Here is a 27,721-nt window from a genome sequence, read left to right as displayed (position 1 = left end):
TGTCTGTGCCTAACCCCATTTTCTACCTGCACAGGTGTGACTTAAACCAAGTGATGTATCAGCAAAATAAGATGTGTTAACTCTGGAGTCATGAAGAAACTTTGTCTTGTATTTAACAGAATTTAAAATAACTGGAGGTTTCGTAAAGTACTGCACAATTTACCCAATTGCAATTGCGTTGTGAGGCTGTGCAATTACATAATCACATAAAAGGCTTCTATTATTATCACATTGTATTGTTCTTTAAACCTTTACAAAACGCTTTTAGATAGGCCTTTAAGTGTGTGTGTAGAAGTTTTTTTTTTCAAACAAACAAAAAGCTTTATTTTTTAATACAAAGTTATTCTGAAAGCAGTAGCATAAAAATCAGGTTTTGTATATTTCATGCTACTTAATGTTTGTATATATTGAGTTGAGAAATACACATTTCAAATCTATCATCAATATCTGTGTTTTCCTTGACAGACAAGCAAGTCGACTCATGACACCATTTATGTTTTATATCATGACTGCAAATGCAAATCACAAAATTGTCCAGTATAATCATAATCAAACATTATTGTCAAATCGTGCAGTTGTAGTTTCCCACTAGTCACAGCTGTGGTATCTTCACCCATGTCGCAGTGACATGCTGCTACATGTTTGATATTTGCTGTCATCTCTCCTCTTCTGATGCTGTGGTAGATACGCCATATCTGCCAAATTGCCATGGTTTAAGTTGTATGAAATAAACACCACAGATGCCTGGACAAAAAGCATGCCAATAACCAGAAACTAGGATACTAGTATTGATCATGTATGAACAACCAGGTTTTTATGTATGAATGTAAATGCTGTATCCCAATTATGATCAAAACCAGGACAAGTCTCATAGCTGAGACTCTAAAGCCCATGTAGATGCACTAATTCAAAACAATAACAAAAGATTATGCAGGGAATAGTGGAAATGCAGACAGTATTCTAAGAACTGTCGCTTTAGCATATGGTTGCCTTCCCTAATAAATTAAATGGACCATACTCAGTGGTGTACTGCAGGATATATGGGTATATCTATATCTATATATATTTTTAGATTTCTTTTTGGGATTTTTGTGCCTTTATTCTGCAGAGGACAGTGGATAGAGTTGGAAACGGCAGAGAGAGTGGAGAGAGACGTGCGGCAAAGGGCCACAGGCCAGATTCGAACCCGCCGTGTACATGGGTAGTGCCTTAGACCGCTAGGCTATCTGTGCACCTAGGATATAGTATACACACTTTTGCATGCACCACAGCACCACTAACCACACTTATCAGTAGCAGGGTTAGCTTAGGCTACAGAAAGTGCAGCCGATGGCAGAGAATAACTGTGGTCCATGCTAAGCCAGCAGCAAAAACATGAATGAGATACAGCAACAGAATGGCAGCTTCCAGTAAAATCCCCACTTCCTTTTGTGGCAGTTTTTGATGTTGCATTGAGTGCTTCAGCAGCAGTGATAGACAAAACAAGACAAGACACAAGCCATTATGACTGCAAAAATGAAGGATTTATCCATTTTTGAAAATACTTATGTAGAATAAAGGTTTTGTCTTAAATTATATTCATAAATTCAGACATTTCAGTGCATACAGTTCTATTTATTGCACCTTTAGATGGGGAATTCTGTTGCTGATTTGTTTTCTTAAGAAAGGGAGATTAGATCATGTGAAAAAGCTGAAATCTTAATGAATGCTTAGAATGTTAAAGTGCAATACGAGAGTGAAAACAAAGTATGCAGCATTGTTATTTTTGGGAAAAAGATAATAATGAGAAGTAGTGAAGTACACTTTAGACAGCATCTTTTAATAGACACATTTAAAGTTTTATTCAAAAAATAATGAGACATGATTAAAACACACAACAGTGGATTAAAAACGACTTAAAAAACAGATACCATGGCTATTATTATTCTGCAGATGTTCCTTTAAAGGCGTGTTTCACATTAAGGTTAAAATAAGCAGTCATTTTGCTCTGATGGTTTTATCAGTTTGTAATTAGAGCTGTTAAGTTTAAAAGCTTTACTATTTATAGTGATTGAAGAAATTTCACAATTAAAAAAATGCATTCCAGTGGAAGTTTTGCAGCATAAAACTATCAATTTAAAGAAAGAGCAAGTATCAGATCTACATCAGCAGATCTAAATGAAAAACGCTGTGTTTATGGTTATTCCAAAAGCTCTGATATATTTCAGCGTTACTGTCCAGGACGGTCATAAAGCAGAGGAGAGGCCTGAGAGGAAATGACAGAGAGTGAGAGGCTCCGAAAAAAAAAAGAGAGAAATGGAGAGAGAGTGAGTGATTCAGGGAGACGGCAAAGACGAAATGGAAGAGGAGGGGTGTATGGGGGTGTGGGGGGGTGGCTGATCTTGGAAAGGTTTAGTATATCATAATTATCCCGTTAAGTAACGGCGGAGCAGCCTCCCCGGGGGAATTCGTCTTAAATGGAAGATTTGCAAGGAGAACGGGTCAGAGAGAAAAACTGCTTCCAGTCGGCAGGAAATCCTGTTTACATTTACATAATCATATCAACACTCACTCCTTCTTCTTCTTTGTCTCCTTCTTTTGGATGCCTTTTCAAAAAAAAAAAAAAAAAAAAAAAAAAAAGGAAAGAGACAAACGAGGGAGGGCTTTAGGCTGCTGCTTGTCGAAGTTTGTTGTTGCCTTTTTTTCTGCTTGCTCTTATTTTGTTAAAACTGCTGCCAGTGTTGGCAAGAGTGCCTCTTTTTTAATCTCCTGCCAGCACCTCCAACCTCTTCTTAACATCTCTGTCTTTCTATCTTGTAATGCCCTCTTTGAGAGGGGCTTGTCACACCTTTTGGCCCCTTTCCCTCATTTGGCATGCTTTATAAAAAAAAAAAAAAGAGCGAGAAAAAAGGGAAGCTTAAGCATAAATAGGGTACGGCGTGACCGGCTGTGTGAGTCTTAATTGAGATCTGCTAAGAGCAGGCAGCAGATGTTTGTAGCAGCAACTGTTGAATCATCAGAGACCACTGAAAGCCTGTGAAACCACGTTAAAAAGAAGCCAGGTGCTCCACATTTTTAATTTCTCACTTCCTCCGCCTTTTTTCCCTCTCTTTACATCATGGAAGAAAATGCATTGGTGATTGGAAATTCTGTGTGTCTGCCAGCTAGAAAAGAAGAAATAAGAAACAAAAACACCAGCTATTAGCAAAAGTAAATTGTTGCATTTATTTTCTGCATCTTCATCTATCTGTAATATAAAAAAGGGATATAAGAACAGAAAAGGGAGACTTAAAACTGCATGAACAGCAGCAGAGATAGACTGCTTCTGGAAAGATAGAAGATCATGAAACAACAGATATTGATTTAATGTGTTTTAAAATATGATACTATGATTTTTCATCTGATTTAATAAATGTTGTCTTTAATGCAAAATTTGAACGTACATAGTGTATCATGTGTGTCTTTGAATGATGAAATTGATGTTTCTTTTTTAAGACAGTAAATATTTTGATAATTCATCTTTTAGAGTGGTGGTTCTCAGCCGGTCCAGCCTCAGGACCTATAATTATCTTTGAAGGCAAATTGTGACCCAAATGTCCAAAAAATATCAAAAATGCACATTTGGTAAATAAAAATGTTGCACTGAAGATCTTGGAGGAACAGAATTTATGGTTGGGAAAAAACACAGGACAAAAGTGGCATGTTTTACACTCCCTTTCTCCATGGCATGAGAATTTTAGCCATTTTTCCAAAGATCTTGAGAAATTACTTCATTATCTTGGTAAAAGCAACTTTTTTATTGCAAGAAAATGAGATAAATGAGTCGAAAATGGAATACAACATTTAGATTTACCCATTATCACAATAAAACAGAGTAAAATAAACAGAATGGATGCATGTCTTTTCTAATTTCCACCAATATTTTGCACTTAAAAGCTAGTTCAGCCACTCTTTGACACCCTCTTACCACTTTCTGTGCCCGTTTTTGCCACTTTAACCCAAATATATTCTTTAGAAATCTAATTTCACCACATTTTCCACCATGTTTTGCCATTATTAACCAATTTTAGCAATTTTAACCCATTTTAGTTAGGTTTTTAACAAGTTGTTTTCATTTAAAGAAGGCTATTCACAACAAAAAATGAATAAATAAAGATATGTGTTTCTTTAATAATTTTGGTTATTATTCAGGCCAAATATAAAATATGGTTTTCACAGCTTAACGTCACAATGGACCATGGTTTTGCTAAGCTCCATGGGTCCCCAGTTTGCCTGGGTACCAGAGACCTTTCCCTTTATCCCCCCTTATGGACAGCCTTGTCTGCACTATTCTTGAATATGCATGTCTGTGTTCATCCACCTCCTGGGGTCATGGGCTGAAAAGGTTGAGAAGCACTGGTCTAGGCTGACCTAAAGTTACTTTGAAATAGCGTTTTCAATATTGTGACCTCCAAAAGATTTTCCTCAAAAGACTGCTCCAGTAACCACTCCGACTTTTTGAATTATACAGTAATAGCTGGGGCACAAAATACATCTGTTAATGTGGAGTAAACCTGAGAGTTTCTAGCCCATGAGAATCGATGTCCTCGGGGTAGTTTCCTCCTTTCCTCGATTTCTAACACCTTCTGATTTAATCATTCACTCGTTCCCTTATGATTCATCTCTTATCCCCTTGAGTCTGTAAGGAGACGAGGGTAGTTCACATACACTAAACCAGAGGAAGTTATTAAGCTCTGAAATTAAAGGACATGTCCTGCTTACAGTCTTATGCTGTTTGAGATAGTCTCCTTTAGTTACATTACAGATGTCTTCCTGGATCAAGTCATGTTTTAAATTATTAAATAAGACAATAATGAATGATGAGGAGAAAGTGCAACATCACATTTAGTTTGAAGCAGCTCCAGAAGTTTCTGCATTGTAAATAAAAGATAATTAGGAAGTATTTTAGCCTCCATAAAAGTTGACAATCAGAAGATAAGTGCCCCTGCACTGATGTACTGAACTGATGTCTAATAGTTCAGAGTGGATACCTTCCTCCTCTTGTAACTTTCTGATGACTCCAACCAGCCTGTTTTACTCAAGTTTGATCATTGCAAAATGTCTGTAGCAGCTTTGTACCAAAGCCAGGGCAGTAGATACTGACCCCCTTGTAACCTGGTTTGATAAAGGGCCTAATCTATTTAGGTAAAGATTTACAGATGTAATATTTTCTAGGTTTCCATCTATGCCAGTCTTTATGAGTGAGTACTATAGACTTTAGCAGGGTAACACACTTACTATTGCCCTATATATGCATATTGCCCTATATAACATTGCCCTATTTCATCATCTCTACCTCCTGTGCTCTACTGTACAAACAGCATGTCCTCTATACTGTGTCATCACTCTGCTGCTCTCCATTGTCTTCCTCTGCTTTCACACTCAGATAGATGGTTTAGGGACACGTTTTAAAATGGCCGATCAACAGTCTCCTTATAACTTTCCCTCTCCCATCTGGCCTCATGCCACACTGAATTAGTAACCAGATATGTCACCACCACCGAGCTGGTGTGGATAACGCCGTGTGCTTCTGGGAGGGCCGAGGCTTACAGATTAGCACCTACAGTTGTTACAAGTGACTGGCAGCAAGGCAGTCGGCTCTCCCTGTTTAGTGGAGCTGTGCTTTATAAACTCAGCATTGGACAAGACGTGTGGAAGAAAACAGCTGATCTGCATCAACTTTTAATACTGGGGCAGGTCACTGTATCGTAAAAAGCGTGCAGCTATATTTAAAGTTGAGGGAAATCTCTCTAAATTAACTTTTTACTAAACATTTGTAGAGCAAAAGCTGATCATTTGTTCATGCCTTACTCATCATCAATGAATGATTACCAGGGTTGTCAAATTATCACATAATCAAGATTAACTGCTGAATGACAATAATTAATTGTGATTAGTCGCGTGTTGCATTTTTAAGTCCACATTGACAATGTGAAGCAGTTATTCTTGATCTGGCAATCAAAAGAATGCAATGAGATGTGCCGTATGATCTTAATTTTTAGATGTATTGTTTAAAGGAGTGCTGCACTGTTGCACAAGTGTGGTCTATAACTTTGACTTAGAGGTATGAGATAGCTTTAAAGTGCTTATTGTGTCAAATACATGGTTTATAACTGTAGCACATGAAGGAATATGCAAAAGTGCATGTACAAAATGACTAACTTAAATTTGATAATGCCTGGTTAATGCCTGTCTCATTAGCTATATTGGTTAAAAGTATTGCTTTTACTTTGCATATTCTTGAGCTAAGGGCACTCTACTTCCTGTTCAGATAAAACCCTGTTTTTATTTAAGGAGAAATAAGGAACTTCTAGTAAATCCAAGGTTAATTTTTGGTCTGTCCACTGAGCTGTCTGTAGGTATATTAAAGTAAAGTGACATTCAAAGCCACAGCTGTGTCATTTTTGAGACAGCAGACTTACTTCAGAAGCACCAAAAACAACATTAAAGGGTTAACTACATGCAATTTTCTCAGGCTTAATTCAAGGACATCATCTCCAGCTATGCATCTATACAGAGAAAAGCATGTAGAGCTTAGGAGCTTAAATTACAGTAAACAACCATGTAATGCCTATACTCATACTTTCACTTATTCAGAGTTCATGTACATCTTACTTTAAACCCCCTCTTATGCAGCCACGTGGAAATCTTTGTCACATACCATCATAAAAGGAATCTGAGAAGGGTCTATGTAAGTTATCTGAGGTATTCTTATGTTTTGTTTAAACCAATCAGCACCATAAAACTCAAAAAAGCATCATATATTCTCAACAGAACACACAACACAGTCATATAGAATGGATGTGTGTACTTACAATACACTTTATACACTATGCACCATACACACTATAATGAAAGTGACCCTCACAGTAGCTTCCTTGTTCTGTCTGAAGGCCCAATGTTCAGAAGCTGTTGTTCTTAAGCTGGCAGCCTGGGTTCAAATCTGGCCTGTAGCTCCTTTCTCACACTTCATTCCCAGCTCTCCCTGGTTTGTAGCTCTATCTAATGAAGAAAATAGCTCTTAAAACATAGCCCTCCAGATAGCTTAATGAGAGAGAAAAGCTGTTAAAAGTGGCCTTTCTGATTTGTGTTGTGAGCAACCTGCAAAGCATTCCAGGGTTGGTTGCAGCATGAACCAGGAAGGGCACTTTTAATGGATTTTCTCTCCCATTATGTGAAATTTATCCATGAAAATATGTTTTTGTTTATTAGATACATGTTATAGAGTAAACCTTTTGTTGAACAGTCAATAATTCAACACAGGAAGCCAAGCAGCAGAGATGGGCTGAGCCCAGCAGCAGGTCCACACTTATCACCTTTTCTTCTTGTTTTGGAGGTGGATTTTACTTACTGTGCATTTAAGAGTGGGTAGCTATTGTAACATATTTTAAAAGTAAATGTAGCATATTTATGATTAAGATAGATTTAATTTTCAGTATCAACATATTTCAGAAACAACTCATCCCGTGTCTTTTGTTATTTACCCCCTAGTCATCATCATCATCATGTCCTTTAATTTCCTCCACTCTTTAAAGTCTAACTTTGTTCATAGATACAGAAATAGTTGTATGCTGAGTAGACCTGCCCACAGGATTTGCTGGGCCCCCGAAAAACTCAGGGAATGGGCCTGACCCAGTAATAATAAATTGATATTGGATCAGTAGGGATGCTTGCATCCTCTCTGACAGTTGTCTAACGCCTTTTTACCACTTTTTCTAGCCAATTTTGCCACTTTTTGGACAATTTTGCCAAACTTTTTTTCCTCTTTTGATTCATTTTTCACACGTTTACCATTTCCTTTTGCTTCTTTAAACCCAGTTTAACAGTTTAAACCTTGTCTGACTGCTTTTACTGCCCATATCTACCATTTTAACAACTTATTCTGTCTTTTTCACCCATTTTCAGCACTTTTTTCCTGCCCATTTTTCCTCCTTTAATCTCATTTTGCCACATATTCCCAGGTTTAGAATTTTAACCATTTTGGCTCATTTAACCTTTGTTGGTTTTGCCACTTTTTAAAATATTTTCCCTACTTTTTAACCCCTTTTCACCACCTTCTTGACCTATTTCTCACATTTTTGCCATAATTTCTCCCTTAAAGTTGTCTCAGTTTCCTCTCCTTTATTTTCTGGCATCTGTGCACATCATGGCTTGGCTCTGAAGTCTGACATTGGAATTTTTTGCTTATATTTTGTTATTTAAGTTACATTTTACTACGTCGGAAATAATCAAACATTTAATTTTGGTTGCTTTGATAAGAGTGGTTATTATTCAGATTAAAAAATATATATAGTTATCACAGATTAACTTTACAATGGACCATGATTTTGAGACCTCTGTGGGTCCCCCAGTTTGGCCTGGCCCCAGAAATCTCTCCCTTTACCCCCCCCATGGGCAGCCTTGATGCTAAGAAATAAATGTATTTTGGCATACTCTGTCATCAAAATAGGAATTTAAGACAGCTTAGAAATACGAACTGTAAAAAACCCACAGAAGCAGTGAACTGTAAGTTGAAACACATTTAATATCAGATAATCACTTTAAAGAAACTCTGTAAAGTGAGGGTAAAGTGGTAGCTGTGGCCATAAACGCTGCTCAGACGGGTTTTTGAAAGCTTAAAAGCCCCTATAGAAAAGACAAACCTAATTTGTTACAGTCCACTTTTAGATTCCAGTGCAGTGCTTTAAAGCAGACGCACACAGACTCGGACTGTGCAGCAAACATCCACTGATGTGGCCTTTAACCTGTGTCTGTGTCTCTGAGAATGAAGGACGGATGTTACTTAAGCGCTAATCCGTCCGACAGGGAAGAAAAAAGTAAGAAAAAAGGGGGATTGTTGCTGCAATCTGTGGTTAGACAGAGGGATGACCTCACCTATTTCTGCCCTCAAACAAAAACTTCCTTTTCAGAAGAAGATGGATGGCAGTGATGGTGAGGAAACTTGAGAGCTTAAATCCTCGACTTCCTCGTGAGAACATGAAGGCAGCGTGGATGACAGATACTCACAGAGTTGTGAATAAACACTCAGAAAAACAGAAAATGAAAGAAACAACAAGTTCTCCAAAATAACAGCCTTCATCTGACCGTGATAGAAGCAGGGCTCATGGGTAATCTGGCAGTTTCATGATTTCTCTCCCTCGCTCTCCCTCTCTCTCTTACATTAGACTACAGGCTCTTTCAAAGCACAGTGTGTCACAAGCATTTAAGATGTGGCCTTTTTTCCCCTGCACATTCCAACGCCATTATGTTACATTGTTGCTGAATAAAAGGCCGTATTATGTTCCAGCCCTCCCAGTAAAAAGGGCAGAAGTGGACCCAGTTTTTATCTGCTGAACGAATCAATCAGGATTATGTCAGCTGAAAAGAATCACAGACAGCAGAGGCCAGGCTCTGTGTCTCCGTGTGTCTGAGTGTCGATCCCCCTCTCTCTTTCCCTCTCGCTCGCTCGCTCTCTGTGTGTGAAGGACGGGAGATTTGCAATGGAGGAAAGCACTTGTTGGTTATGAACATGCCCGACTTGGTGACAAAGATGTCATTTGGGGTCTAAAAAAGCAAGAGGATTTTTTTTCTATTTATGTATTTACCCGCTCCCCCCCTTCAACCCACCCCTTTCCCCCTCCTCTGTGGGAGGATTGGAAGGGCACTAATTATCATTTCAGCAGAAATGATTAGGAGATCAAACAGGGATCGAATGCCATTTCCTTCCATTAATGCAGGGGGTTTAGAGTGCCTGTCATGGCTTGGCTTGTCCCAGGGCCTGTGGAGAGAGAAAAGAAAAAAAATGAACAGAGGGGGAGAGAAAGGAGGGAAGAATGGAGGATGGAGAAGAGGCTTAAGAGGAAGGGAGTGAGGGAGGGACAGGATGGGACAGGGGTTTGGCAACAGAAAGAGAGAAGAGCTATTCAGTTTAAAGGCCAATGGATTGTGCAAATGTAAGTTGAAGCCCAGAAAGCATCATTTGAGCAGGGAATGATAATTAGAAGTTTTTACTGCTGTGATTGTATGAAAACCTGCACTGAAATAAATGCAGACAAAGTCAAAATTAAGGTTGTTTTTGAACCTTTTGTTTCTTCTCTCTCTGGATTTATTTGGAATCATGAACCAGTTTGTTATATTGTTTCCTGATTACATTAAATTTGTTCCATGTTCACACAAGGGCATGTAAAAGTGGACATAAAGGTGTGATGCACCAGGAAATTTCTCTCTAAATGGCCAGATTTTTTTACTGGAAAAATTCCAGAAGTTAATACCTGCCCAGCTGAGTCTGACAACTAATGCTTGCATTTTCACAATAGCTGACAGTACAGTCTGAATGTGACTCTGCAAAGCCAATAGTTTTGCCAGATTCAAAGTCTGCCATTAGGGGGATCCATCTTGCCAAATTTTAAGCTGATAAGCTTTTTCCCTGCTAGAGAACGACCAGACCAATCAGAGTCACTTGAGGAGAAGAGGATGGTATAGCTATGGGTGGGGTTTAGTTTTACTGCAAGCTGGTAAACAATGGTGGCTGAAGCAGATGTAGCTCAGATGTAGCTCAGATGACTATAAGAAGAATAAAGAACCCCACTGAAGGCTTTTCTTGGTGGAAAAGTTGTCTTTGCTGTTCTCCCAGCTGGCTCCACTGATAGTGAACGATGATAACGGCTGCCTGTTGAGCTTTTGTTATGTCGTTTATTCCCAAGGGTTGGGCGTGCCTATTGCATCATATGTTTTGTTACTCTTGTTCAGCAGTAATGCATTTAACAGAAATGATGTTCACCCAGTCACCCTCCAATGTAAATCTGAAAGGTTCTGCACTTCTCAGACACCGTCTATGGGCTGTTGCCCTGATGGATGTGAAATATATACCATGCAATAGATGTTGTATGTGAAACTGTGTGTATTGATGTCAGGTCACTTATCAAGACATTTCAGGAAAAGGCAGATGTTAATCCTCCTGAACCGTGACCACTGAAAATGCTTTCAAAGATCTGCCAGATCTGCCAGTGGTCTTCAAAAGGTTTGACTGTTAATGGCAGCTTGTTTAATGAAAAAAGCACAATGCTTCTACAGTTTGATCCCATTGAAGTCCATTCATATTTGTACTCCAAATAAACTGCAGCAGTCCAGCTGCACCTTTTCAAGTGGTCTTTGTGTGGTTGTTTGGTCTGCACCAGCATTCAGACAGCTTGTACATCAGCACAAATGAAATGCAGAACAGACCCTAAACCCAAGCCAGTCTGGTATGAAAATGCACTAAAATTCAATGTAGAGCAAGGCTATTTCAGTTTTACTGAACAGAGAGTAGACCAGTCCAGTCAGCTTTCAAAGCTCTGATGCGTTCTCATCAATCAGAAGGTGAAGTTGCTGGTCATGGGCAGTGTTGGTGTTGGTGGACTTTCTTTTTTTTTTTAACTAATGCATACAATATTTTTTTTAAGTAATGCATGACATTTCATACTTACTGCTAAAAGTAATTAGTTACATTTATTTGCTTTTGCATTACTGCATCACATCATGAGGTGCATTTGATAGTGTTTCTTTTAAAAGCATCCTACTATGTTACAAGATTAATGCCATGAAACAATACAACACTCATTTATTCTCCCTTTATGCATGAAAATAGATCCATGCATTTTAACACAACCATTACTGCCCACATACTTGTGCACATCTCTTACATTGGCCAGTTCAGGTATGGGAGCAGAAAGTTTGGCACGTTGCTGCATCAGTTGGGACATTAAAAAAAAGAGTTCTGGTTGCTGACCTCCATGAATCTTTGCTGCTGCTCCATCCATGCTCCACCAATGCTGCTCTGATGTTATCAGCCTTTGTGCCCCAGTGAGCCAGCATCATATATGTTTGCAATTTTTAACAACTTACATATTATTTTGGTGATATTTCCACAGAAAGTTTAAGAAAAGTTTTGCCTTTTTTCAAGTGATTCTTCCTTGTTGTGTTTCACTGCTTTGGCTGGAACTGCTGGCTACATAGCTGAACACTGCCCCCATTATTTGTGGTGGTATGGTGACGTTTGGTCCATACCTGCAAGTTTCAAGGGAAAAATAAGGATGAAATGATCAGAGGGTACATCCAGAATGTCCACTAATACCCACTTGCATTTCACACGTACAGCCTATGAGCCTCAACACATTTGAGTACTTAAAAATAACCAAAAATTGAAACCCTTTTGCAAATTGTTACAAATGCCAGTGATTTAATTCTGGAAGAATGGAGCCTACTGCATGGCTGCGTTTAAATATGATGACTTTACTGTCACCTTACCACCTAGTTCACTGCCTTTAGTCCAACCTAATTACAGGAAAATGGGAATGGGAGCCTCAAATTTAACAGGTTCCTTGTTCAACTCCTGCTCAGATTGGGCCTTTTTGTGCAGAGTTTGCATGTTGACCCCATGTGTGCAATCTCTCCACACACACTGGCTTCCTCCCACAGTCCAAAGACATGCTTGTTAGGTTAATTGGTGACTCTAAATTGCCCCTAGGTGTGAGTGTGAGCTGCCTGGTCTCTATATATCAGCCCTGTGATTGACTGCTGACCAGTCCAGGGCCGCATTTGGACTGTTTTTGGATTTATACATGCTACTGAAACAGGCCAAGTCTGTCTGACACATACTCGGCTTTACAAATGTCATATCCTACACATCCCATTATGCGGCTTGATAACATTGTTTGATAGTGCTCAGTCACTCAGAAAGCAAGCACTAAGGCAATATCCGGTGATATTCCCTTGTTTCCTTGATCATGGCCTCACGTTAAGATTCAAGCCAAGTTCGAGGCTAAAAATATAAAAGCAGAACATAAACAAGTGAGCATGAATCTGGCCCTAACAAAGTTCGATGTTTCCATTAAAAGATCAAAGAGACTCGAGGTGGATATCTGGAAGATTAGCGAGAAAGTGCTAAGCAAAGGGGGCACAATGGAGGATGTGGATGAGGTTGTGATTGTTTCAGCACGTCAGATGAGAGAAATGTCAAAGCGAATGTGAGAGATGACCTCTGTGTTCATCGCCCATTAATGACCCTGCAGCTCCCAGCTTCATTTTCCCTCTCATCAAAAACATTAAAAAAAACATTTCCTCCTGTCTCCAATAGTCATTTCCCCCCGCATTGTATTTATGTATTGAAAAAAAGGTAATAGATCAAGCACATTCCATTATTCTCTTATAAGATCATTAGCAAATATAATTAGATATGAAAGAAAGTAATTTGGAGAGGAGAGGGGAGAAAAGCGCTATCAGGCAGAGAAGACAGATTGTAGCATCAGAGTGTTTGGGCTTAAATTGCTCAGCGGAGGTATTATCAAGCCGGCAATCTTTTAGCCTCAGAAATAGTTTTGGAGTCAGAGAGCGAAAGATAGAAAGAGGCCACAAAAATTCACTTCATTGTGTTTCCCCAACTGCAATCATTCTTATTTTTTTCTTTTTTCTTCTCCTCTGAATCTTCCCATCCTGTCACACGCATCACCTCAGACTAGACCTGAGAGTTTGCAGCAAAACAAAACTGAGTTTATAAAAAGAAAACAAGTTGACATGGAGTCATCGCACACAAAAAACACATTATCACAGACAACAGAGAACAGCTAACCTTTTTTACCCACTTCTCGCACATATTCATTCTGCTTTTGTATTATTTTTGCAACTTTAAAAACAGAAATAACACACAAATTGCGTTCCGCCTTGATGTTGCTTAGTGAAGAACCTGCACATCTCATCTTTTCTCTCTCGAACGCTACTCCCCCCCTCCTCCTCCAGCACACAGGAGTTTCCGTCACTCTTTGTTGCACCTTAACACCACACTATGTTTGTCTAATAAGGATCTGAGTCGAAAGCACAACAATCCTGCTGCGTTTCACCACAAATTTGCTTTTTTTTTTTTTTCTTCACCCCTTCTTCTTCTTTAGTAGTGCTTTGAGGGATCGCGGGGAGGGGGAGTGTGGGAAGGGTGCAGAGGAGGGGTGGTAGGGTGGATGTGGATTTTTCTAGTCTTTTGTGCGAATCACAGGGAATGGTAACTATAAACATCCTGTATTCATTAAAACCATCTAAAAATACGATTTTAGAGGGCTGCTTGAGGGGGGAGCGTGCTCACTTCCTTGCCGCTCCTCCTCGGTGTATACAAGCGGGCCATGTTATGCCTGGTGCTGCTCATATTTACATATTTATAAATACTGGGCCGTACAATGAGACGGGGCTGTGCCAAGAACAACACTTTCTGCTAGTGGAAGGCCCGGATGTCTGAGAGAGGCAACAAAGAGCCACAGACACCTTCAGTGGCACACAGAGGGGACGGGACAGTTCATCCAGTGTCACCATCGGGACTTAAAGGGACACTCTCTCTTTTTTTACTTTGATATAACAAAAACTCATGAAGGGGGCACTTTCATTTGTACAACTATTCTAAAAGCAGAGGTTTTGACTTCAGTGACAGACTGGAATTTTAGAAAATACCAGTGAACCCACCCAGCTATGGGCATTTAGAATGGCTCATCACCCCAATGATTCAAAAGAGTCATTAAATATTTAAAAAAGGCTTTTGGTCCGGTGACATTTGTTTGTGAAATGGAAACTGAAAAATGAAAGATCAACTGTTGCTTTATTCTGGTGTTAAACACAATGTGGTTTGGGTTTTTTTTGGCTGAAAACATGGGCAAAAGCTTTAAAATGGTGTCACTTTCCTTTACAAAAATGAGAATAACTTGAAGACAGAGACAGAAAAGGGTCGGATTTTCCATAACCTAAGACTGAATGTTGTCCAAATGGGTTCCAGATTATTACTTTTCAAAGTAAAAGCCCTATAATAGATAAGCTTGAACTGAAAACGCGATTGTTTTTCTGTTTCCAAAGATATATTTTGGGGTATTTCATGCATTAATTCATAGAGGACAGGAGATAGTCAGACACAGGAACAAGAGAGAGAGTGGGGGAGAGACATGCAGGGAAGGAGCCACATGCAAGACTTGAACCTGACTGCTCATGTGCATGGGGTGCACCTTAACCACTAGGCCATCTGCATCCCTTACTTTAACTAATTACATAATCTACTTAAAGGGTCAGTGTGTTATATTTAGCCTTGTAGCATTTAATGGACCAAACCTGGTAAAAAATGAAACATAATATTTATAAGTAGGTCTGTCTAAACTAGTGTTTCATCACCTGAAAACAGAAAATTGTGAGTTTTTTAAATTATCTCAGAATAAAGCCTTTAAACATAGGGAGGGTCTGCTCCACAGACGCTGCATTTTGCTTGCTTCCAATGCCACATTTTTTAATTCCACTGGTCGCTACAGTTTCCACCAGAGAAATGAGCATCACAGCCTAGAACTGACTGTTAGACATTGCTGATATTTCCATCATTACACACTACACCTTTATTTTTTTCGTAATCTAAAATTGCAATCCAGAAACGTTCTTTCATAATTTCAAAGTGAATCCAAGTGAAACCTTTTAGTAATGTGCTGCTTTAGACATAGAAAAGCTATTAAAACTTTACATTGGTGTAATGATAGGCTGGCTCTGGAAAATTGGGCTGGCATGTTGCAAATGACGGATTTATCTCATCTTAGTCCATCATTTTTTGACTGACATGCAGAGCAAACAAGACATAAAATAACCAAAGACAACAAATAAATATGATTTTTACCCAAAAGAATTCATACAAACACAGTAAACCAGCATGAATAACCCAGACAGAAATAAAGAAGCATATTGGGAGAGCTCAGGCAACAACCCAGCGATATAAAAGGAGACCAGGACGACCTAAAGATGTAAGAAGTGACAAACAAGTAAAGATAAACCATAAGAAAAGTTAGGGCAAAGAAAAGAGATAAGACAGGGCTCAGCCCATGTATGTTGACTCTTCAAGTCCTGCCTGTGGCTCCTTTTCTGCATGTCATTCAGGCTAGTCCAGTTTATAACCACCTAGGCCAGATTATTCCCCCCTCCTCACAGAAACCAGACCTTTAAGAGTTCTGTTTTAATGCAGAGGACTGGCTAAACTATCTTAATTTAAGTTTAAAGTAAACACTCAGATATCAAAATGTAATTTGATTTCTCCAGCTGCTAACATAACCTTATTGTCTCAGATTAAAAACCCTGTCCTCCACACCTCCTCACATCAGTCAGCCTCTTTCTTGAACCTAAAAATGTACTTTTTTCCCAAAGTCTATTGTATGCTTAAGTATTCTTAAGAAACATCAGAAAATGTCTCTTATTTTTTTGTTAAGTAAGGGATGTTTCATTATGCTGAACTTGTAATACCATTTTGTCTTTTACGTCATATTAAATTGATCACATTATGCTACTGTGTTATATTATTGATGAAAATTAAGGAGATATGATCTGGACAGGAGAGATTGAAATCCTGCCTAAACTAAGCAATTATGATCGAGTTATATATCATGCAACCATGTCTTTGAAAAATACAAGAAGGATGGAACAGGGTCTACAGGGGTACAGTATGGCCTAGTTTGTTGAGGAGGTTGTAGGCTGAGTTCAAACTCCTGATTAAGAGCTGATTAAAGGCTCATTCATACTCCCTTTTCTTATGAAAATGTAAGTTCTAAACAGTGCAGTCATGGAGTACTGGTGTGTGTTATGTTGGGGTGGATATTCAAAATACCATCCAATATTAGAGGGCCTCACAGGCCTCAACCTTTTCTTCAGTGCCATGCAAGTGACCCTTAGTTCCTGTCTGATCTCTGCCCAGCTCTTCTGCTGCAGTTTTCTGTCCCTGTGCTCTGGCAAGCTAACAGTGTATGCACTGGTTGACGCTCTAAACCAACTTGCACAATCTTACCTCAAAATTTTCTTCTTCTTTATTTATTTATTTATTTTTTTTTTTTTTCTGGTCCAGCTTGGACAGCTACACTGATAGAACTAACACCCACAATTGCAAAGTTTGGTCTGTATCTTTTAGCATCTAGAGCATGCAGACAAATGGACAAAATCCACAAGAGTAAAGCTAGAAAGCTCCGTTCATAACCTTATAAACCATAGGGCATTAATGAACTGCAAAACTGCAGACAGGTTCAGCTTTATAAATGTGTCTGTCTCTGAAATTCTTCATGCAGTGAAGACAGTAAGTGACTAGAAAGAAGATGGAAGTACAAGCACTAACAAGAAAAATAAAACAGTCTGTTTTTTAAGAGATGTCCTCAGGAAAATCAAGAAACCTGCTTTGGGGAGTTCTCTGGGATTTCTCTTCTATATTTAATAACTGCTAAAGTGTTTTCAGTGAATAATGCAGAGTAATAGAAACACTTAATGCCATGAGCACCAGCAACAAAAACATATCTACTACATGAGACTATCATGGAGACAGAAAGCTTGGGGATCAAACTTTGAGCACAAAATGCCAACATAGAGCAGGTCCACTCCTTTGAATACCTGTCTGACTTTAAAAATCAGAGTTATTCACTCCCTAATTGGCATCAGAAATTAAAGAAGAGCACAGTGATTATCCGCTGAAACAGAGGCACCAGTGTTTCACAGCCATTTGTGTTAACATGAAGAAATGCTGCACAAATGTGCCACACTACCAGTCTGCAGAATGGCAGGGTGTTGTGCTGCAAAATGCCAGCTTCTTCTTGGTGAGTGCCTGTTGTGTGATGTTTTCACAGACTGCTATTAATGTGAGGTGATGCCTCTGAGACCACACACACTCACACTTATCCACGCACACACACACAGTCCACTGTATCCCAAGGCGGGCTCCGACACATGCTCACAGTGCAGTGTTATGCCATTGTTCCATCCTCCTTCCCATTTATCCATTCTGTTAAGCATGACACATGTATTAACAGTGGATGGATCCTGGAGCTGTGTGTCCTCACACCATATGTTTTCCTTTCCCGGGCCCTCTCCTCTCCAATAACCACCCCTGTCTCCATCTGTTATCTCTCATCTGACCACAAGAGGGCGTACTTGCTCTTTTACATTGTCTCCTAGAGCTCTGGTGGTGTATTTTAAACCTTATTGGTGGTATTTTATCATAGTTTAAGTCAATAACAGTTGGAATATTTATATTAATGCACTTTATAATGATATCAATCTCCTATGATGGTGCCATTTTAAAGGTTCAACCTCTAGGAAGGGCACAATCTTTGCAGAAACAAACAGATAACACTTGCATTCATGTGATAAATGAATGCCAGGCAGGTTGAGGTGCATCTGCCGCCTGCCCGAATGGGAAATTAAAAACTGTGAGGGGAAGTTATGCTAAATCTATAAAGTTGGCCAGGAAATTTTTCCCCCTTCGCAGCGGCAGTTGTTTGGGGAGAAGGAGCAGCGTGCTTAAATAATAACATTCCAGGTGGCTTAGTTAATGAACAGTGAAAATCAAATATGGAGCCTAATCTGGAGCTCGTTACAGGAAGTTTCTTTACAGGGAAGTCAAACGCAGAGAGTGCCCTCAGGGAGAAACCAGACACTTTTTGAAGCTTCAAAACGAGGAAACTTTAGGTTTATTTGAGTGATGTAGTTTTCTGTTCCCACATCAAAGATTGTCATGGTACGTCTTAAGAAATGAAACAAATGCTTGATGATAAATGGTGCTTTCTTTTATGTTTTCTGTGAGAGCGTTTAGGCAAATTAAATGCTCATAAAGACATCACTTTTGTTTCAGAAATGTTGAAAGAGAGCCTCCACCAGAAGGGAAATAACAGATGTTAATGTATGCAGAGGTACTGTCTTATTATAGGCGTCACTGGCTTATTTACTGTCTTAGCTTGCCATCTTGTGGTGAAAGTGTGCATTGAAACCTTAACATTTATCAGAGTGGGATTACAGTGTGAGCTGGACTGCAAATTGGATCAAAAAACATCTTGCAAGGGGACAGTGTAGCTGCAACTATAGGCTTATTGTCTGTGTATGATTTAACACTGCACAGCAGCATGAGGATGCAATCTAATGCACATCAGGTTTTTAAATAATGCTTCTACAAATAGCATTAGAGTTGAGTTGGCAGAAATGCAATCATCTTCAAGAACAACAGGAAGCATCTAAAAGGAGAAACATGGAGCATTAAAATCTGAAGATCTTAACCTGCAGGTGTCATTTTACTTCATAAGGCCATTAAGGACAAAAATGACCACATCCAGAAAAAATACCAAATATTTGATCTCTTCTAGGATTGTAACCCTTCAGATGCTGGTTTGCTTATAGAATAGACTGTAATACTGTAAGAAAGCTCATTGTGGTAAAATGCCTCACCTCATATTCATATTTGCACTAGTTAATGCAAATGATCTAAATTAGCTCTTCTCCCTCATGTAAATTTGCCCACATCCTTGCATATTTGATACTTTTGATCCTGTCTATTCAGCATTCTGGCACTGTTTTAACATCTTGCAGTCGTGCCATCAGTGCACACAGACTTTTTTGAAAATATCTAATGAAGGATTTTTATTTATTTATTAATTTTTCATTTTATTTATTTTTAATACTGAATATTCTATCCATGTAAATTCAGAGCAAAGCTAACTGGAGCCAAATTCCTTGTTTGGTTAGCATACATTGCTTAGAAAGCTGATTCTGATTCTGGATATCAGTGTTGTTTCTATGGAAAAAGATAACAAAAGACAGATTTTCTTGACCCTGCCTGATGAACTGCTTTTTTCTTTTTCTTCTTTTTTTTTTTATTTAATCACAGTCTTTACAGATACATTAAAGATAAGCAACAAAATTGGTCTTAACGCATGTTCACTTTTGTGCCGCGTACAATTCAACATTTACTACAACTTTAGGACATCATGGACAAAAATGGCCACTTCCAAAAACTACTATAAAAATTTCAGAATTATAATAATAATAATAATAATAATAATAATAATAATAATAATAATAATATCAACCCTTTTTAGGGGGGGGTGATTATTTTAATCAGTCTTAGTCCTGGTCAAAAGTGCAAAAAAATATTTTTTTTTTTCAGAATTTTATTTTGCCAGTTTTATCACATAATGGCTGCTGTTTTAGGAAGAAAGACAAAAAATAAGCTATTTTCTATAGATTGCGTGATATGGGGTTGGATTTTATTTTTCTGTGAATCACAGTCTTTTTTGTGCAGAGTATAATATTACATTTTCTAAACATTTAGACCATTATCAAAAAACAAAACAAAACAAACAAACAAACAAAAAAACATTATTCATACATGAAAAAAAAACATACATTCTAACAATTTGGGTTACACATTCAAAAAGGAGTGTAAAGAAGTATAAACTTTATTGGAACCTAACCCTTCCCCCAAAGTTTTTAATAATCAGTTATTAGCTTTCCCATCAATATCAAAAGTTAACCCTGCTTTTTCTAATACACAGTTATTTAGATTACAGTCTGATTTTTTTTAGAGTGCAATATGACAAAATACATATAGCACTAATATATAACAAACATACAGTCCTTCATTTTATGAATTTATGGTTTCAAACATCCTGATCAAAACTTAAAAAATATTGAAATATTTTAACTGTGTACAGTGCTGATCAGAAATACAAAATATCAATTATTTTTAGGATTTTAACCCTGTAAAACCCAGTTTGAATGCATGATACCACGGTCCTAGGTGACCTCAACATTTAGTACATTTGAACATGTTGTATTACAAACTCATGAAAAAAAATCAGCTATCAGAGTTTAAAAATTCAACCCCCCCCCCCCCCCAAAAAAAAAACATTGGACAAGATGATTGCAACGATGGACAAAACTTTCCCTGATGACACCGAAGAGTTAAGAGACATATAGTGAAGTAGACTCTGGGTGCAGCGATGCAGGGCCAGATCTCGCCCCGCTCCGACGGCTCCGGAGTTATTACTCAAAGTTGAATCCAAGAGATGTTTTATCATGTTATTAGCTCTTTATTTTCCCTCTGTTACGGCGCCACTTCCTTTCATTTCGATACCCATTTCCGTCTTTGCAAAAGCACAGCACAAATAAACCCATGTTTTAATTTGGTTTTGTCAGATTCATAACGCCACTTTAAAAGAACATGACATGCAAATGTGTTCAGTGGCGTTTTATTGCAAAATAATTTTCTAAGAAGTTGCTGAGGGAATGAAAGTGTAGAAAAAGGAGGGGGGGCTGGGGACAAGTTGTATTATTTAGTGGCCGCTGCTGTGGGACCTAATTACAGCTCTGCATTTCTTAGTGTCTCACCGAGTCTTCAAACTTTTTTTCATTAGAATTACTCACTTCACTCCTCAGCCACTGTCACACTCTCTATCACACTTATTGAGCCAAACAACTTGCTTGTAACAAGTATGAAACTACTCCAGTTGTCATAACCATAATGTGCGAGTGCCTCATATCATTTTAGGAGATTATTATTTCAGTGAGCAGCCGATCACAATCTCACAGTGTAAGCTGCTGTGTACAGAAAATGCAAATATAAAACCAGGGAGAAATAAATGAAAGATGTGTACAGTAGGTGTAGCAATCTAATGAAAGCTCTGCTGATGTGGCTAATGCAAACAGCAGCTTTTTATTAAACTCTTTAAAGTTAGAGTTGTTGTATTCTGAATCAGGATGGGCAAAATAACTCAAATGCAAATCAGACCAAAACATCAGAGCTGCAGTGACCTCAGATTAGAGAGCAAATGTGAGAAAATTGAGAGGATATGACTTAAACATTGACATTATTGTGTCTACTGAGATTTCTGTGCATACCCATCACTTAGGTTTGCAGAGAATGGTGAAAAAAAGAGAAAATGTCCAGTGAGTGACACTTCTGTGGGCCAAAATGCCTTATTGATGGCAGAGGTCAGAGATGAAAGATCAAACTAGTTCAAACGGATGGAAAGGCAGCACTAACTCATATAACCATGTTACAATTGGGGAAGATACACAACGTGTCAAACCTTGAACCAGATGGGCTTCAGCGGCTGAAAAACACACTGGTGTCATTTCTGTCTGCTAAAAACAGGCCAAAAACATACCCAGACTCAGGCTCACCAGACTTCCTACAACCATGGCAAATGCAAATTCTCATAAATCACCCTTCCTCCCATTTCTGATGCTCAGTTTGAACTGCAGCACATCATCTTGACCACGTCTACATGACTATAAGCATTAATTGTTGCCCTGTCATTGACTGGTTGAATATTTGCATTAATGAGCAGTTGAACAGGTATGCCTAATGAAGTGGTCAGTGTGTTTGTCTTCCATTTTAAACTGTCTAGACCAAGGGTTTTCAATCTTTCTTTGCCCAAGGAACACCTAAAATCAAGGCAAAATTTTAAGGCACAACAACAACCATATCTCTACAAAATAGCCTCTTACATGTTACAGTAAATTGAGTGTATAGTATCGCTGCCATATAAATGAGATCAGCTGATCTAATGAAAGCCCTCGTCAGCTGATGCACTCTAGTTAAGCTATTGGCAAATCGTACTTATGCTGCCATATCCAAAGCCTGTCCGTACTGCTGCTTTTTACAACCCTCCTCCACCCCAGCTCCTCCTTCATTCTACCTCTGACTTCATCAGTGTCACTCTGTTGCCAATTATGCCTGTTCCACTATGTTTTTTGTTATTGTGTAGTTGTACTAATTATGTATGGTTGTGCAAATTCCTACGGCACACCAAGACTTGGCTCAAGGCACACCAGTGCGCCTTGCCACACATTTGAGAACCACTGGCCTAAACTATCGGTACAATCTAAATTAGTCAGAATGTTTCATTCAAGATACCTAACCAGTAAAAGTGTCTTGCCTATTGTTTGATATGTGTTTTTTGACATATTGTTGAAGCAAATTTGGCCCTGTTTTTGCTTTTTTAACCTATAATGCCAGGTTCAAATCATCTTCTCCACTGAATGTAGATTACAGTCATTGTGATGAGATTTTTTTTCTAGAAATCAGTTTAACAAACTTGCCTTGATTCAAAATGTTGTAGAGGTTTTTTTTCTTTTTTTTTTGTTATGATTTGGTGCTCTACAAAAATTACCAATTTATGTAGTAGATATCTGGAAAATTAAATTGTGACATGAGCTAAAGATTTTTCTGTTGCTGGTCCTAGCTGTATGTAATGTGATAATTTCTACATTAAAGTAGGTTACACTTTACATTATGTATACACTGAATGTAAATCTAGGTGAAACAATGATAAGAGTCAGCCCTGTGATTAACAGATTAACAATTTATAACTTTTCCCTAACAGTTACTAACCATGCCAATGGTTTTGGTGTCATCAAGATAAAATGTGAATTCCCCTTGAAATCAAAAACTACTCTATGATTTAGTCAACATAATTTAGAAGGACGATAGACACAAAGATTTTGACTTTAGAATATTTTCAATCAAAAATCAGAAACATCATCAACATCATGATTATGTCACCTTTGTCTTAGACAAAATTACACCTTGCATTAGCATTCATCCTGGAAGATAGGGTAACAAGTGGTAAGCCTTAATGCTAGTTATGACCAAATCCCAAAGTATTCTTAAGATAGACTGAGTTCCTGTTTATACTAGGTCATCAGATAACAAAATTGAGTGAATTTCAATACGTCACAGGTCACATACTGTCTTGGATTTAGTTGTAATTTTAACCTGGTTCTAACCAGGACCTGATTAGGATTATATACTGACTTTCTTTAACCATACAAGATATACCAAGCGAACGTAAAGGTTTAAGTTAAGCCAAGTGAAATATGTCTATTGGAAAAATGTTCTGCCAACTTGAGATTTTTAGCTATGATTTTTAGCGTATTACATCAAAGAAATGACATCATGAAGTATTACGTTGGGCCCTCAACTAAAAAGAAAAAAAAAAGGCTGAGAAACTTTTACTTTGTATCCCCATATTCATTTATATAATCAGTGGGGTCAAATAAGCCACAGGCTAAAGGGGTCAACAACTCTATCTCCACAAGGGCCGGCTTTGTCAGGGCAGATGCTGTGGGGGCCAGACATTGAAATAAACTCTCAATGTACTATTGAATATTAAAATAATTGCAACCTTTTATAAAAGGCTTCAATAAACTAAAATCAATATAAAATCAATATTTGGTGTAGTTAACATATTTTTGTAAAAACATTACTTCCATCCAAAATTAATGGAACTTTTGCCTTAACAGTAAGATTAGTCCCTATCACCTATACTGCAGCCAGCCACAAGGGGGCGATTGAGATATTTCAGCTACATATTTCTGGAGCCCTCGTGATGCCAATCACTGAGTTTGATGCAAAGATGCTGTCTTGTGATTGGCCAGAAACACATGCAGGAGACAGCTCTTCTGTGAAGATTCTTAGATAGGGAAATTGCACTCTAAAAGAGCCTTGTGTGGATAATTGATGAGGAAAAAACAGCTCTAATCAAGATAAGACTGATGAGTTTTTATATCCATACTTTTCCTTCTCAGATTTTCTGGATTTCAAAATCCTCTGGGGGCCAGATGGGAAGCTGGGAGGGCCCTGTTGTGGCCCCCGGGCTGCCAGTTGATGATCACTTGGCAAAACTTCTCAATTAGAGTAATTGAAATAAATGTAATTATATAATTTTTGCATCTGATTTCTGGTTGAATTGAAATGACAGGAGTCCAGCTATCACTACTAATAGTTTAAACCACATATGGGGGTGCTCTGAGAATCCTTCATCCACATTGTTTGCTAGCATAGACACACATGCATCCTCGGCAGCACAGAGGACCGATCCATCTACTGGGATAACTAAGCTGCCTCCTGCCTGGTTTAAATAATGACACATTCAGTCCTTACAAAGAGAAAATGCCCATTCTGATGTTCTGTCTGTTTATTAGATCACCCAGGATGGATGCTAATGCAAGGTGTGAGCAATCGCAGATAGAAACAAAAGAAAACCCTGCTAACTCTAAGTGTTTAGATGTAGTTTAGTCTATGATTTAGATGAAATGACATTCTTAACAGTCAGGATCAACATTCATTAATATCTCACCCATTCATTGCCATTCTAAACGTGTGTCTGTATGTGTGTTGAGGTCCGTGGTGCTAATCTGCCTCTTGTTCTCTCATTGGCCGTAGTGCATCTCTGGGTAGGAGAGGAGGACCAGCCAATGACCCATGACCCCGCGCTGACCCTCGACCATCTTAACAACGACCTTAACCACCCTAACAACCGTAACCTAGGCGACCCAGAGGGGCTGGACGCCCACGCTGTAAACAAAGACTAACGTCCCACACCGGAGGGAGGCAGGATGAGGAGGAGGATGATGATGAAGGCGGAGATGGTGATGATGATGAGGAGGAGGAGGATGGAGGATAAATGAAGGAATACACTATAACAAAGACTTTATTTAAGATGAAAAAACACACATACTACCGTCAGAGCGAAGAGAAGGCGAGAACTTTATGAAGCAGAGTTTGGGACAGTTTTCCTGTGGGGACGGATTTTAAAGAGATGGACCTAATGACTTTTGCAAACAAAGTGACGGCAACTTCCCTGTTTTGTCTCCTGTGGTCTGAACGCCCCCCCTCGTCTTCGTTGTCTTCTCTCTTATACGATGATTTTGTTTTTTTGTTCTTTTGATGAAACTACCTGTCTGATTAGCACTTCTTGTAACTGGCACCGCAGTCTCTGATACATTCCTCCAGCTAGAAAGGTGTGTCTTTTTATTTTTTATTTCTATTAGGACTGAAGTGTAGTGCTTAATCAAACGCTTTCAAAGACTTTCTCTCCTCCTTGGACCACCATTGTATTGTACCTGGAATGTAATCTACTGTAGTATAGAAACTTAACCGGACTGTTGACAAGAGACCAAGCACATTCACCTCTGGCTCTTCTATCTGCTGTCATAGACTCACTATTTATGTCCCATGACCATCCGTCACACTGAGTGTGGTTTATGAAGGACAGGGCACCATCAGACAATCTACAGCTCAAGCTTGTCTCCAGAAATAATCCTGTAATGCAGGTAGAAAAAAACTTGATGGTGGTGCTAATGATGATTGTGATAATTCAACTGCCCTAGATGTACTTATAATACTCACCCTGCAGGCCATTTGAGGCCGTCACCCCCCGCTATATGGCTCCCTTTGTCTTTTTTCTTGTTCTGTATTGTTCAAACGCAGCCCCCATAGGCGCTTAATGTACATAGAGAGATATTAAAAAAGTGAAGTTTTAAAGCATTTGAAAGAAGTGACAGTAGTTTACACGGCCTTGGATTGAAAAGGTTGGCAATCTTTTAAAGTATGACAGAGAAGAAGTCAAAAAAAGATCTCAAAAACAAAAAAAAGGGGGAACACTTTGTTTCTTTATCGCCCTCCGCCCCTCTCTCTTCATCTCTTGTGTCAACCTCAAGGACTCTACTGTCGCAGGTGTTTCTAAAATACTGCCACCGATCATTGTTGCACAGTGTTACTGACTACTGAAAATGGTTTGATGTATTTACTTTAAGATGAGAAAAAAAGAACAAAAAACTGGAAAAAAGACATATTGTGTATAGCCTTAGATACAAGTCATCTGTTATTGCTTCTACAAAGCTATGTAGCTGTGCTAGACTGTAGGACGTAGGGTTGATTTTATTTTGGATTTTTATATGTACTGTACATTAATGCCTTCTTCATTTACTGATCAAAAAAAAAGAGGAAAAAAATGACAATCGTCTCCTGTGCTGCAAACATATTTGCCCCCATATATACAGAATCCATTATGCATAGAGGGACTTTATCCTTTCTTATTTCTTTCATTTGTTTCGGTTCTCAGAAGTATTTTGCACTGTGATAGTATTATAAATCCAACCTATACAGTACAAAACTAGCTAACTAACTAAACTGAAGGTGTGTGTTTGTGTGTCCCTTGGCATTGTGAAATGTTTCTACGTCATTTTTTGTGAACCCAGAGAAAAATTCTAATGCGGTATGTACAGTTCAAATATTCTTTATCTCAGTTTGATCAACCTCTATACTGTATGTGGCATTGACTTTCTTTTTGTATGCAAACCCCCCTTTTTGACCTGCAGCCGAGGCCTGTTACTGCTTCAGCCTGAGTGAAACGCAGCGCTCCTGTTCCAACATTTACTGCAGTACAGCCTGTACTTTTCCCCTTTTTGATTTGATTTATGTAGATTACAATTAACCAGTCTTTCAATATCAATATGCCAGAAAAAGAGGGGATTGAAACAATAAGAGTGAGGAATATGAAAAGTGGGGAAAGAATAACAGGGTGTTTGAAGGGAGGAACTCTGGAAATGGGGTCTGAGTAAACCAATCAGATGAATTCCGCCAAAGGCAGCAGCCAATGGCTTTGACTTTTGACCCTATCTCTGGTTTCCGGGGGTGTAAAAATGAGAGATTGACGGTGAGAGTCTGGCTTGGGCTCTCTCCTTCTCTGTACCAGCTATAATGAGCATTCCACTCCACATATTATGTACAAAACCTGTCTTGTGAGCTGAACACTCTTTATGTTTTGCTGTACCCTCATGGCAGATGCTTCGTTTTGTAACTACTGAACTGTACTTATAGTAAAAATAAAATGTATTCAAACTAAAAAAAAACGGATTGTCACAGAGCGACGGCCTGTTTCTTGTTTTTAATTTTTTCATTTCTGACAGAATCAGGGACGCGAGCGAGTCGAGGTGTCGCTGTGTGAGCAGACGTGGGTAAACTGTTTGGAGAGTAGTCCATCACTTTAACACAAGTTATTATCTCTCAGTCAATCTGATGGCAAAGCTTCACGCACCGTGTTCAGGATGTTGAATACGCATAACTAAATTACTGTCTGCACCACTCTGTCTC

The 27,721-nt window shown here is 38.6% G+C and overlaps 1 protein-coding gene across 4 annotated transcripts in view; it reads left to right on the top strand.

Moving 5' to 3' along the window:
* The window catches only part of znf536 (zinc finger protein 536), a 365,283-nt gene extending 337,788 nt beyond the window's left edge, over positions 1 to 27,495 (top strand). For all 4 annotated transcript variants that reach the window (XM_041784365.1, XM_041785223.1, XM_041783656.1 and 1 more), the window contains one exon: positions 25,010 to 27,495. In XM_041784365.1, the coding sequence (XP_041640299.1) occupies positions 25,010 to 25,158 (149 nt within the window). In that variant the 3' untranslated portion in view covers positions 25,159 to 27,495. The remainder of the gene's footprint in view (positions 1 to 25,009) is intronic.
* The last annotated feature ends 226 nt before the right edge of the window (positions 27,496 to 27,721 follow it).

Source organism: Cheilinus undulatus, linkage group 1 (genome assembly GCF_018320785.1).
Source record: "Cheilinus undulatus linkage group 1, ASM1832078v1, whole genome shotgun sequence".
Classification (NCBI taxonomy): Eukaryota; Metazoa; Chordata; class Actinopteri; order Labriformes; family Labridae; genus Cheilinus; species Cheilinus undulatus.
The sequence above is the reverse complement of the archived record's forward strand: the minus strand, read 5'-3'. Positions and strand labels throughout refer to the sequence as shown.